This window comes from Ursus arctos, unplaced genomic scaffold, assembly GCF_023065955.2.
Source record: "Ursus arctos isolate Adak ecotype North America unplaced genomic scaffold, UrsArc2.0 scaffold_11, whole genome shotgun sequence".
Classification (NCBI taxonomy): domain Eukaryota; kingdom Metazoa; phylum Chordata; class Mammalia; order Carnivora; family Ursidae; genus Ursus; species Ursus arctos.
Window position 1 is genome coordinate 31,429,030 of NW_026622775.1, and position 13,649 is coordinate 31,442,678.

The 13,649-nt window shown below is 36.8% G+C and overlaps 1 protein-coding gene across 8 annotated transcripts in view; it reads left to right on the forward strand.

The window, feature by feature from the left end:
- The window catches only part of ZNF330 (zinc finger protein 330), a 118,210-nt gene that overhangs the window by 3,547 nt on the left and 101,014 nt on the right, over window positions 1-13,649 (forward strand). For all 8 annotated transcript variants that reach the window (XM_057310087.1, XM_057310090.1, XM_057310085.1 and 5 more), the window contains exons 3-7: window positions 757-776; window positions 911-981; window positions 3,682-3,761; window positions 9,438-9,564; window positions 9,832-9,936. In XM_057310087.1, coding sequence (XP_057166070.1) covers window positions 757-776; window positions 911-981; window positions 3,682-3,761; window positions 9,438-9,564; window positions 9,832-9,936 — 403 coding nt within the window. The remainder of the gene's footprint in view (window positions 1-756; window positions 777-910; window positions 982-3,681; window positions 3,762-9,437; window positions 9,565-9,831; window positions 9,937-13,649) is intronic.

A 13,649-nucleotide genomic window follows, 5' to 3' on the forward strand; every position in this document is an offset into this window, starting at 1 on the left:
GTAGAGATTCCCTTGAGGGTCATTTCTAGAGAAGTGGGGTATGGGACAGACAAAAGACACATACGTAAATACACAAAACGAAGGCTAGAGTTTGATAAGTGTTGTAATAAATGTGCAATTAAGACTAAGGTACATTTGGGCAAAGCAGGGGTAAACTTGAGTCCATGGATGGGGTATAGTTCATAGGGGAGGTGGGTTCATCACCAGAACTTTCAAAAGGTAAAGATTGTAAGGATAGACTTTTCAAGGAAAAGTATTAGAATGGTAAGGCATGGAAAAAGTACAAGACCTCGTTCATGAATGGCTGACAAATACAGACTTGAATCTAAAGAGAATAGGCCAGCAAGGTTTGAATGTGGTTAGGGACCAGATTGTTGAGAACTTTTGGTAGCATGTTTAAGATTCTAGATTTTCTGTGAGCTTCATCCTATTGTGTTCTCTACTATTTCTTGTGTCCGTTCTGTAATATTTGTCTGATTAAAAAGCAACAGCAACAAAAAACACAACCAAAAAATAAACCGTTGCTTTATTCATAGAGCCTTTTGTGGAAATGCCACTCCTTTCTTTGGTGTGCTATGTCCAGGAACATACCTTTGTTATTAAAGTATGTATGGATGCTTGTATATGTGGGTGAAGTTGGAGGCTTTGGGGAAGTGTTATTTAAATTTTAACATGAAAAACGGTATTCTTTATAATATATAAGTAAATTTGCAGTTTTCAATCAGAAAATTAATGTTATGTTTTTATATTTTATAGGAATGCGACAAGTGTCAGAGGTAAATTTTTATTTCTTTTTCTATTTTTCTATTCTCTTTCTATTTTTCTATTTCTATTTATGTGTAATAATATAGATCCTCTCACCTTTTATCTGATATTGACTGTATTTTAAAATTTTATTTCACATGACAAGGAGGCAGAAGAACCGAGCGTTTTGCTATTTTTGCAATTCTGTGCAGAAGTTACCAATTTGTGCACAGTGTGGTAAGTACTTCATAACTGAGGACCTAAGCCTTTTCTTTTATCAACCATTTTGTTTTTGCAGTTAATCAGTTTGAACCTGCAGGTTTATCATTTTTTATAGTACTGTTAGATCTTACCATTAATCACAAATTGTTATTTGGTCTAACACTATCAAGTCTTGATTTTGTCTCTTTGATGTAATGTTGAAAAATAATTAAGAGGCAGTTTAGATACAGGTTGCTACCATGTTGTAAACATTAAAAGATCAGATTTCAGACTGATAATGTTTGGTGATCTGAATTTTTAGTTATACTAACTTTGTCTTGTTGATATCTGTTTATATACTATTCTAAGTTTTGATTCCTGCTGATATTGCCCACAGTATCTTAGACCATTGAGAATAAATGTATTCCACATTTACTGGTGCCAGTTTTTTCTGTTTGGCACTTAGCATATCTGGAATTTCCTCATATGTTTTCCCAAGTGATTTCAGTAGAGTTCCTGAGGTATGTATTCAGTTCCCAGGTATTTATTCAGAGTAAATGATTATTCAAAGTAAACTAAATGGTAAAACTAAATGGTAGTTCGTACAAGAAGATTGGTGTTTCCCAAATAGCCTTCCACAGAATATTTGAGGTATTAATAGGTCTTGTCTTTTCTTTCTCTCTCTCTTTTCTTTCTTTCTTTCTCTTTCTTTTTTCTTTTTTTCTTTCTTTCTTTCTTTCTTTTTCTTTCTTTCTTTCTTTCTTTCTTTCTTTCTTTCTTTCTTTCTTTCTTTCTCTTTCTCTCTTTTTCTCTCTCTCTCTTTCTCTCTCTCTTTCTCTTTTTTTTTGAGAGAGGGAGAGACAGAGGGAGGGGCAAAGGGAAAGGGAGAGACAGAATCCCAAGCATGCACCATGCCCAGCACAGAGCCTGATACAGGGCTCGATCTCGCAACAATGAGATCAGGACCTGAGCCAAAAGTAAGTCAGACACTTAACCAACTGAGTCACCCAGGAGTCCCTTAATAGGTATTTCTTAAAATAATGCATACATTTGAGAAATGCTGCTTACTCATCCCTGTGTTTCTATCTGGGAGATTTCTGTTACATATTTGTATGTTAAGGGTTCTGAAGACCTCCAGTAAAGAAACCTAATTAATTTTGTTCACACCACATTTACTCCCCAAACTTTTATTTGAACAAATATTCCCTTTGGTTATGGGGTGATAGTTTCAGGTGGAACACAGTTTGGGATATAGTCACATAAATGTGTTTATGTATGATAACATTGCAGAAAATTAGGAAAGTTTAGGGCTACATCCCTGAATATTTCTAGTGTAGTTCTGGTTTTCAAAGGGGCCATCCTTTGAGGTTTATCAGCTCAGGTCTTACTCTCAGAGTCATGAGTTTAAGCCCAGCATTAAGCAGGCCTAGCATGGAGCCTACTTAAAAAAAAAAAAAAAAAAAGAAAATACTGGCCTAGAGAGACTACTTGTCTGCCAGTTTTTGTATCCTTATTTTATAAAAGACGAATGAATCTAGAATGAGAAAATAGAGGGGTGCCTGGTTGGCTCAGTCAGTTAAGTGTCTGACTTCGGCTGGGATCCAGCCCTGTGTTGGGGTCCCTGCTGGGAGGGGGTGGCAGGGTCCAGTTGTCCGGTTCCCTCTGCCCCTCCCCCAGCTTGTGCATGCTCGCTCACTCTCTGTCAAATAAGTATAATCTTAAAAAAAAAAAAAGAGAAAATGGATTATGGAGATTGAGTTCTTGCTAGGACCATCCCATATTTTCAGTGTTGTCTGGGCTTGAATTATATAGTGCTATGTACGTGGATTTATTTCCCACTTACTGATTCTTGTACTTAGACATGGAACAGTTAGGTAGCTGGTGTCTCTCATTTCCAGTCTCTCTTCCCATTTCCTGTTGTCCTAGCTTTGTTCCTCAGATAATCAAGATAATGGAAAATTGTGCACCTTCTGTGTGTTTCACGTTCTACTTTGCAGAATCTGAGATGGGTGATTAATATGTCCCCATTAATCTTGACATAGTATATGAGTGAATTTCCTGATAGTGTTTCATGTTGGTGATTTGCTGCTAGAATAGAGCTTTTGTGGCTATATGGAGATTTTTAGCTCTATCACTGTATTCCTGTTTTTTCCGCTCATTTGGGCACTATTTCAAAATTCTTTTGGAAAAATGTTTATTTGGGGGCTATGTTTGTAAATTTTTACATATAGATAAACTAATAAGTGAACCAGGTAAATTGCATTCTCACTGTTTGGTTTGGTTTGAGATGTTCTGTGTAAAGAAAGAAACAATAACTTCAGACCAGGCTGTTTTTATGTGAATTATAAACTGTAAAATTCATTTTAAGGCATAGCTTTTTAAAATCTGTATTCATTCATCTGAAAATTCACAAGATTTTAAACTGCTTTAGTGATTGTTAGATTACAGACTAACTTGGAATTTCTGATTTTAGTGCAAACAATAATTAGCATATAATTTTATTGTGTAATACATTTTTATAGATTTACTAATAAATTTCTAATCTTAAAAGATCTGATTCAGGTTAGATCTGCGTTACATTGATCTCATTTTTTTTAGTAACATGAGCAGTAAACTGATTTGTATCCATTTTCAAGTTATTCCTGTAGGAATTGAGGCTAGATAAAAAGCGACATCAGTGAGTACTTACATGTACTACTTTGCAAGAATAATAATGCAAATTTGTCTCTTTACTAGGGAAAACAAAGTGCATGATGAAGTCTTCAGACTGTGTCATAAAGCATGCTGGTGTGTACAGTACTGGCCTTGCAATGGTGGTAAGTTTCTTGTCTTCCATCTCTTAGATGAGCAGGTTTCCAAGCATAAGAACCATTTCTGACCAATGGTTATTTTTTCTAAATAGCACTGTGTTCTCCGTGATTCAGTCAACCTGGAGTTTTCTGGATTATCTGCGGCATTTTCTTTGTATGATTTTCCTATATTACCCACTTATTTTTGGTTCCTTCCTTTTTTTCTTATTGGAAAACATATAAGAAATGGAAACTTTTTTAAAGTTGACTTAAACAAAAATTCATTTGTCAATGGTACCTTTCTAAAGTATCTTAATCAGACTTCATAGAATGTCATTTACTGTACTAAAAGCCCTGCTTAAGCAAGGTGCAAGCTTTTGGTTAAAAAGCAGCTTAGTTTCAAAAGAACCTAGTATCTGTAGCTTTTTTATAGCTTTACATTTCAAAAAAGAATACATATTTAACATAGACTTACATAGAATTTCCTCATTACATTAGAATTTTCTAAGGAAATTCATTGTTTTAAATAGGCATACCTCAGAGATACTGTGGGTTGGTTCCAGACAGTTGCAATAAAGCAAATACTGGAATAGAACAAGTCAAAATTAACTTTTTGATTTCCCAGTGCATGTAAAGGTTATGTTTACAGTACTTACTATACTGTAGTCTATTTAATGTATAATAGCATGAATCTAAAGAAACATTTTAAATACCTTAATTAAATATTGCTATAAAGTGCCATCATCTGATCTTTCAGTGAGTTGTAATCTTTTGCTGGTGGAGAGTCTTCCCTCAATGTTCTTGGCCGCTGATCAGGGCGGTGGTTGCTAAAGGTTGGGGTGGCTGTTGCAATTTCTTATAATAACAATTTCTCCATAGCCTGTGATACTATTTAATAGCATTTTACCCACAGGAGAACTTCTTTTAAAATTGAAGTCAGTCCTCTCAAACCCTGCTGGTGGTTTATAAACCAAGTTTATGTAATATTCTCAATCCTGGGTTGTCATTTCAACAGTCTTCACAGTGTCTTCACCAGGAGTAGATTTCATCTCAAGAAGTCAGTTTCTTAGTTCATTCATAAGATGCAACTCCTCATCTGTTTTATCATGAGATTGCAGCAATTCAGTCCCATCTTCAGGCTCCACTTTTTATTCTCTTGGTATTTCCACTACATCTGCAGTTACTTTCTCTAGAGAAGTCTCGAACCTGTCAAAGTGTTATCTAAGATGGTTGGAATCAATTCTTCCTAACTTCTGTTAATGTTGATATTTTGATCTGTTCCCATGAATCCCATGTAATGTTCTTAAAGGCATCTAAGATTGTGAGTCTTCTCCAGGTTTTCAGTTTACTTTGCCCGGGTCCATTAGATGAATCACCATCTATGGCAGCTATAACCTTACAAAATATATTTCTAAATAAAAAGACTTGAAAGTCAAAATGATTTGTTGACCTAGGGGTTGCAGAATGGATGTTGTGTTGTCAGGCATGAAATGGCATTAATTTCATTGTACCTGCCCATCAGAGTTCTTGAGTACCAGCTGCATTGTCAGTGAACAGTAATATTTTGAAAGGAATCCTTTTTCTGAGCAGGTCTCAACACTAGCTCGAAGTATTCAGTAAACCGTGTTGTAAATAGGTGTGCTGTCATCCACGCTTTGTTCCTTTTATTAAGCTCAGGCAGAGTAGAGTTAGCATAATTCTTAAGGGCCCCAGGATTTTCAGAATGTTAAGTTAGCATTAGCTTCAGCCTAAAGTGATCAGCTCTTTTAGCCCCTAACAGGAGAGTCAGCCTGTCCTTTGAAGCTTTGAAGCCAGGCACTGACTTCTCTCTAGCTATGGAAGTCCTAGATAGCATCTTCAAATTTAAGGCTATTTTGTCAACATTGAAAATCTGTGGCTCAGTGTAGCTGCCTTCATGAATGATCTTAGCTGGATCTTCTGGATGACTTGCTGTAGCTTCTGTATCAGCACTTGCTGCTTCACCTTGCATTTTGATGTTATGGGAGATGGCTTCTTTCCTTAAGCCTCATGAACCAACCTCTTAGCTCCAAACTTTTCTTCTGGAGCTTCTTCACCTCTCTCAGTCTTCATAGAATTGAAGAGTGTTCGGGCCTTGCTCTGAATTAGGCTTTGGCTTAAGAGAATGTTGTGGCTGATTTGATCTTCTATCCAAACCACTCAGACTTTCTCCATATCAGCATTAAGTCTGTTTTGCTTTTTTTATCAGTCGTGTGTTCATTGGAGTAGCACTGTTAGTTTCCCTGAAGAGGTTTTTTTGGGGTTTTTTTGCTTGCTTGTTTTGGTTTGTTTTGGTTTGGTTTTTTGCATTCACAACTTGGCTGAGTATTTGGCACAAGAGGCTTATATTTGGCCTGTCTCAGCTTTCAACCTACCTTCCTCACGAAGCTTAATCATTTCTAGCTTTAGATTTAAAAGTGAGAAATGGGGGCACCTGGGTGGCTCAGTCGTTAAGCGCCCGCCTTTGGCTTAGGGCGTGACCCGGGCATTCTGGGATCGAGCCCCGCATCAGGCTCCTCCGCTGGGAGCCTGATTCTTCCTCTCCCACTCCCACTGCTTGTGTTCCCGCTCTCGCTGCCTGTCTCTCTCTGTCTGTCAAATAAATAAATAAATAAATAATCTTAAAAAAAAGTGAGAAATGTACAACTCTTTCACTTGAACACTTAGAGGCCATCGTAGGCTTATTAATTGGCCTAATGTCAATATTATTGTGTCTCAGGAAATAGGGAGGCCCAAGGAGAGGGACAGAGGAGGGCTAACAGCTGGTTGGTAGAATAGTCAGAATACATATAATATTTACCGATTAAGTTTGCTGTCTTATGCAGGCACGGTTTGTAGCACTCCAAAACAATTACAGTAGTAATATCAAAGATTACTGATCCCAGATCACCATAACAAATATAATAATAATAAAAAGTTCGAAATACCGTGAGAATTACTGAAACGTGATGCAAAGACATGAAGTGAGCAAATGCTGTTGGAAAAATGGCACCGGTGATGCAGGGTAGCCACATACCTTGAATTTATAAAAAATACACTAGCTGTGAAGTGCAGTACAATGAAGCACAGTAAAATGAGGTATGCTGTAATAAAAAAAATGTGTGATCCATTTTGCTCTCTTTTTCACGAAAAAATATCTCTAACCAATTTTACTGTATTCTGTTGTGTGGTTTATTTATTTTTTTAAAGATCTATTTATTTATTTGAGAGAGGAGTGGGTGCGGAGGAAGAGGGGGAGAGAAACCCGAGCAGACTTGACACTTGAGTGTAGAGCCCGACGTGGGGCCAGTTTCATGACCCTGAGATCACAACATGAGCTGGAACCAAGAGTCAGATGCTTAAAAGACTGCGCCACCCAGGTGCCCCACTGTTGTGTGATTCTATGCTCAGGTCCAAATTTCATTCTCTAAGGAAAGTAATAGCACTTCTATGTCAAGCAGATACTTTATTTATAGCAACTTCCCAAGAACATAATTTTCTATCTTGAAGCGCATGTTTATATGATCTATTTCACGTGCGCATATCTTACAGAAGCAAGAAACTAGACATATTCATCAGTATCTTGTGAATTTCTCCACATTTTAAATATAGGATTGTCAGTGTTATCTTTATTCATAAATCAGTGTAATCTTCCTTGGTAGCTTGCTTATGTCCAAATTTATCAAATGCTTTTTAAAAAATTCACTAAGTTGTATGAATGTGAATGATCTCTTATATAAAACATTTCAGTAGACTCATGTATCATTAGCTGTAAATTCTAGAAAAGTGATTTTCTGGGAATCTTCTAGTTTCCTGTTGAAATTCCCTCTCTCTTCCCTCTTCTCTACCCTGCTTTGCCCTGGGAACCTGGCCTCTGTGTATGGACTGGATCAATGGCTTTCTTACCTTCTGGCTTCCCTTTGGATTCAGCCAGTGGAAAACCCTGGCAGGACACCTGTAGATGGGAGGACAGTACAGCCTGGGTTTTATTAGCTTATCCTAGTTTGGACATGGATTAGCCGCAGTTCCTCTCCGTATGGCCAGGTAATCCTCTCCACACTGCCCTCTCTCAAGGTTCTGGTAACTCCCTCCACTCCCCGTGTTTTAGGCTCAGGGGTGGTAACTGCATCATCCCTTATGTTTTTTCTAAGCCATTCCCTGTCCTTTGGAAATCATCTCTTGTAAATTCTCCTGGATTACTCAGTTTAGTGTGTCATCTTCTTGTTGCTAGAACCTTGTATGTTCCAAGAGATATATTTGAGGATTTACCATCCACAGCGATAATCCATTTTTACAGCTCAAAAAACATCTTTCCTATTTGTTCTTTACTACTTCTGTTACAGAGTCTTGAATACTAGAACACTGAATTGAGGTTCAGAGCACTGTGGTTTAAATCCCAGCTCCACTGTAATGTAGCTCTGGGATTTGCACTTAAGCCTTGGGCCCCTATTTGTCACTTGTAAAGGAAAGACCAGCTAGTCCCATTCTCTTTCTTTCTTTCTTCCTTCCTTCCTTCCTTCCTTCCTTTCTTTCTTTCTTTCTTTCTTTCTTTCTTTCTTTCTTTCTTTCTTTCTTTCTTTCTTTTTTAGAATTTATTTATTTATTTGTCAGAGAAAAAGAGCACACACAAGCAGGGGGAGCAACAGGCAGAGGGAGAAGCAAGCTTCCCACTGAGAAAGGGGCCCAATGCGGGACTTGATCCCAGAACACTGGGATCATGACCTGAGACAAAGGCAGACGCTTAACCGACTAAGTCACCCAGGTGTCCCTAGTCCCATTTTCTTAAGATTCTTTCTAGCAATTAATACTCTATAGATGTCACTGTGCTATTGAAAGATTTAGTCTATCTTATCTTGATGTAGAATTGGAGAGTCTTACCCTATTATTTAATTCTATGTATTTTATTTTAAATTTTTTCCACAAAGAAATATAGTGATGATTCAAAGCATAAGTCGCCTTAACAGAAAAAAGGTGCTGACAGAAGTTTAATATATTTCCCAGTTATTCTAGAAAAGCTGTGTGACTCATTTTGTAAATGATTCAGGAACGAATTTTCTTAAGTCAGAAATATTTCTAATTTAAAAAAATTCAGTTTGGTTACTGTAATTGCTGTAGATAAGAATTCTTTTTTTTTTTTTTTTTAAAGATTTTATTTTATTTATTTATTTGACAGAGATAGAGACAGCCAGCGAGAGAGGGAACACAAGCAGGGGGAGTGGGAGAGGAAGAAGCAGGCTTCCAGCAGAGGAGCCTGGTGTGGGGCTCGATCCCGGAACGCCTGGATCAGGCCCTGAGCCTTAGGCAGACGCTTAATGACTGAGCCACCCAGGCGCCCCTGTAGATAAGAATTCTTAAATGTGGATTCTGGACACCATTCGAATTAGAATTCAGTTTGAAGGCAGCACTTTTAAATCCGTGATTTACTTTAATGATCAGTATTAGGATTAAGTGTGTAGTTTTCCCCTTCTTTTTCTTTTGATTTATAGTCAGGTTTTTTTATATTGTAAATACCTGTTGGTGAAGTAATTTGATTTTCAGAGAACTTTCTTTAATTTTGGCTTAAACAAAATTTAATGAAGTCACCCACTATCACTGAGGGTTGATAAATTGCTAAATGTATACAGTTTTGATGGTTGCCATTGGCTAAACAATGGTTGCAGCCAGGCAAGTGACAGAGATTAATTTTGTGTGTTCCTTGGTTGCAAGGGTGCAATATGTGACTTCTGCGAAGCTTGGGTTTGCCACGGCAGGAAATGTCTCAGTACACACGCCTGTGCCTGCCCTCTTACTGACGCTGAGTGTGTGGAGTGTGAGCGAGGCGTCTGGGACCATGGTGAGTGATTACGTACGAGCAGTGAACTTTACTGTAAGCAAAGGCTGACTTTGAAATATTCTGGATGCTCTTTTTATATCAGTATCCACTTTTTTATGGTTGAGTTTGGCAGTTTTCATTGCAGCCTTTACCAGAACAAAAACTACTGTGTTACTTTGGTGTAATTCTGAAATAAATCGCTTGACTTCTTTAAATTGATATTTGTGACTTCTTTAAATTGAAATTTGTCATGTTTACATTTGTGCGTTTTGTTTTTTAATTCAATAGGAGGCAGAATATTCAGTTGTTCTTTTTGTCATAACTTTCTCTGTGAAGATGATCAATTTGAACATCAAGCCAGCTGTCAGGTCTTAGAGGCGGAAACATTCAAATGTAAGTTTTTATAAATTAGATGTCCTTTATACCCAGGATTCTTGATAGTTTTAAGTGTGAGACTCAAAAAAGAATCTAGTTTTTCATGCAGGCTTTTGTGGTCTGTAATTCAACTTAATATCTATTTTCTGTTTCTAAAAAAAATTCAGAACCACATAATGTTTTTTTCAGTAGGGATGCCACTGGCATTTTGGTTGGGTCAGTTCTTGGTTATGTGGGATTGATCAGACACTATAGGACTTGTAGCCTTCCTGGTCCTGGGTACGAAATGTCATTTTCACCTCCAAGTTCGAGTTACTATAACAAGTCCCACCCCTACCAGCCCCCAACCCACGTAAATTTCCAAATGCCTTCAAGTAAGTGATATGTGATACTACCCCTGGTTTGTTCCTGCTAGTTGGTTTCTGTGACTGTTAGACAAAAGTATGCATCCGAAAGACCTGCGGAGGTTTTTTAAGAACATAGGCACCCAGGCCTCATCTCTGGCGATTCTTTCAAGTCTGTGGTAGGTGCAGGCGTATGTATTTTACCTACACACATAATTGTCATGTAACTTCCAGTTTGAGAACTAGTGTTACTGACTGGGTATTATCAATGGTATTATCTTTATAGATAGATTGTGTTTTATAATTTCTGCATTATTTTTGATTCTCAAAAGCTCAAGATTTAGAGTCAAACATTACTTAAATTCTACCTACTGGGGTTATGTGATTTTGGGCAAATCACCAAATCTTCCTAAAGCTGAGTTTCCTTATATATTAAAGGAAGATGCTAATTTCTTTTTCAAAGAGTTAATTAAAATGAGAATCCATATAAAGTGTTATTATGATACCTTTTACTTAGAAGGCCCTTATTAAATAGTTGATATCATTATAGAAAGGCTGAAATTCCCCAGATACTTACTTCCTTGAGTTTGGTTTTTGTTTTGATATGAAATGCTAGTCTCTATATTCTCCTATAAATTTAAAGTTGATAAGTTACCAGTTTTAATATATGTCTATATATAAATGCATATATATGTAATTCTTAAAATATTCCTACAGAAAAACTCTCAAAGGTTAAAGAACATCTCAAAGTAGATAGCAATTTTGAGCCGTTCTTAGGCTTCTGCAAAATGTATAATACAAAAATTGAATTACTTTATTTGGAGCTTGAGAGCTTTGAGTATTTTGTAGCATTTGAACCACAAAGATGGGCAACTGTGAGTGATAAGACTGTAATTTCATCAGAAAGTTTTAGTGATTCAGTAAAAGACAAAGGAAAAATACAAAAGCAGAATAGTTGACAGGATTTTAAGATAAATCTGTCATCATGTCTTTGATACCTGATATGAAGGTCATGCTCATTGCAGGTTCCCGGGTGTCTTTGGTTTACTGTAATTTATCTTCTTTACTTCTTTTTTTCTTGCCATTCTTTCTTTGCCGGTTGCCATCCAGTGCTTGTTTTTTCTGAAATATTTTCCTAACCATACCCATAGGCCCCAAAGTTATAGCTTGTTTCCACCCCCTTAATTGGTCATATCTCATCATTTATAGGTTTGACTTTACTTAGGAATTGGGAGATCCAGAAGTTCTTTAAAATACTTATTTACCCGCATTATCAGTGGGAAGGATGTTTTAAGAAAAAACAAAAAAAACGTGTTGACTCTGCCTCTATTTTTTTAAATAATTAAAATGGCTCCAGGACTTCTGATTTAAAATGGCTTGTTATCAGCAGGTTTTCATGCATCGCAACCTGCTCTCTTTAAAAATACTCTGAAGACATAGAGATAGATTTAGAATGGAAACCATTCCCTAATTTAAAACTAGGAAAGTCAAAGTGTTTTTAGAATCTGGGAGAAATGCATTGTTTATGTAAGTCCAAGATTGTAACTCTTGGGGAGAGGAATAACTGGGCAGTGAACTGGAGTGCATATGTGTGGCTTGAGGTAATTAGGGAAAGAAGAATGGTAGGGCCATGTTCCATCCTAGTTTGAGTTCCCAGAAGAAAGGATGAGGGTAAGATAGGCAACAACTTATTTCTTGGGATCATGTCTGTGGCATGTCGATGACTCAAGTAGTGGAGGTAGGAGAAGATTCTATATCAGAAATGCCTGGGGCTCCTGGGTGGCTCAGATGGTTAAGGTCTGCTCAGGTCATAATCCCAGGGTCCTGGGATCGAGTTCTGCATCAGGCTCTCTGCTCAGTGGGGAGCCCGCTTCTCCCTCTGCCTGCTGCTCTGCCTTCTTGTGCTCACTTTTTTTCTCTCTCTGTCAAATAAATAAAATCTTAAAAAAAAAAAACAAAAAAACCAAAAAAAAAACCACAAAGAGAAATGCCTGATGTACACTGGGAGATTGGGTTGGGAGCTTTGTACTTCCAGGATGTGTTCTGGCTATGTATTTAAAAGAGATTTATAACATTTTGGTTAAATATACCCCCCCCCTTTTTTTTTGGACCAAATGAAGAAGGAGCCAAAAAACTCTCTGGGCGTATCTTCAGGTGGAAATGATTGAGATTTCAGATTTTTGTCCCCACAGACTGAATGAAATAATATGGTTATTATTGGAGTAATTTGGTATACTTATATATGCCTAATATAGTTAACCCTTGAACAATATCAGGGTTAGGGGCACCAACCCTCTGCATAGTTGAAAATCTGCATATAACTTCTGACTTCCCCAAAACTTAACTGCTAATAGCCTACTGTTGACCAGAAGCCTTACTGATAACATAAATGGTTGATTAACACATATTTTGTATGTATTATATATTCTTACAATAAAGTAAACTAGAGAAAGTAAAATGTTACTAAGGAAATCATAAGGAAGAGAAGATACATTTAAAGCACTGCACTGTATTTATTGAAAAAAATCTGCACATAAGCGGACTTGGACAGTTCAAACCCATGTTGTTCAAGGGTCAACTGTATATAGTAAATACTCAGTTGATTTTTAACTTTTATTATTAACACGTAGGACAAATAATACATATCCAACTGAATTACTGGCATTACTGTGGAAGAAAGCAGGATGGTTGGACAGAAGCAATAATAATACACATAATTAAGAGCATCATTTCTGAGTTTAAAAAAAATATTTGCCTGTTCATATTAAAAAGGCTACCCATGAACCATGCAAAACTAAGTAAGAGAATTCCCAAATTAGAAACATCTGGTCAAATATTTGCATTAAAAAGACAGGCTTCCTTTTATTTGTTTTCCTTTTTATTATTTCAAGACCTCTAAGTGAATTGGAAGTTAATGGTTTATATTCAGGCTTTATTAGGGTAAGGCTTAGTTTATTTTCTCTCTCTCTACCTCTGGTACTTTTTTTTTTTTTTTCTTTTTCCATTTCTGGCACAGTCAGTATGTGCCAGACATTCTGGCTTTTTTGATGTATTTGCATTTAAGTTTAGGTTTTTCCTCAGTAATTATAGGTGGTGACCAAAATTAACATGGCTTATTGACTAAAATAGGAATAAAATATTTTGGGATTTTTTCCCATCTTTTACTGCCCACTTGAACATTATTTTCTCTTCATAGCCATCCTTTCTACCTGACATATTCTCTTCCCTTATCAGAAGTTATGCAAAAAATGGCAATAGCCTGTGTCATCAGGAGAGATTATATATTAATGGAGAAAATTACTCTTTTAAAAATTTATTTATTAAAGATTTTATTTATTTGAGAGAGAGAGAGCACGCAAGCAGGGGGAGGGGCAGAGGGAGAAGCAG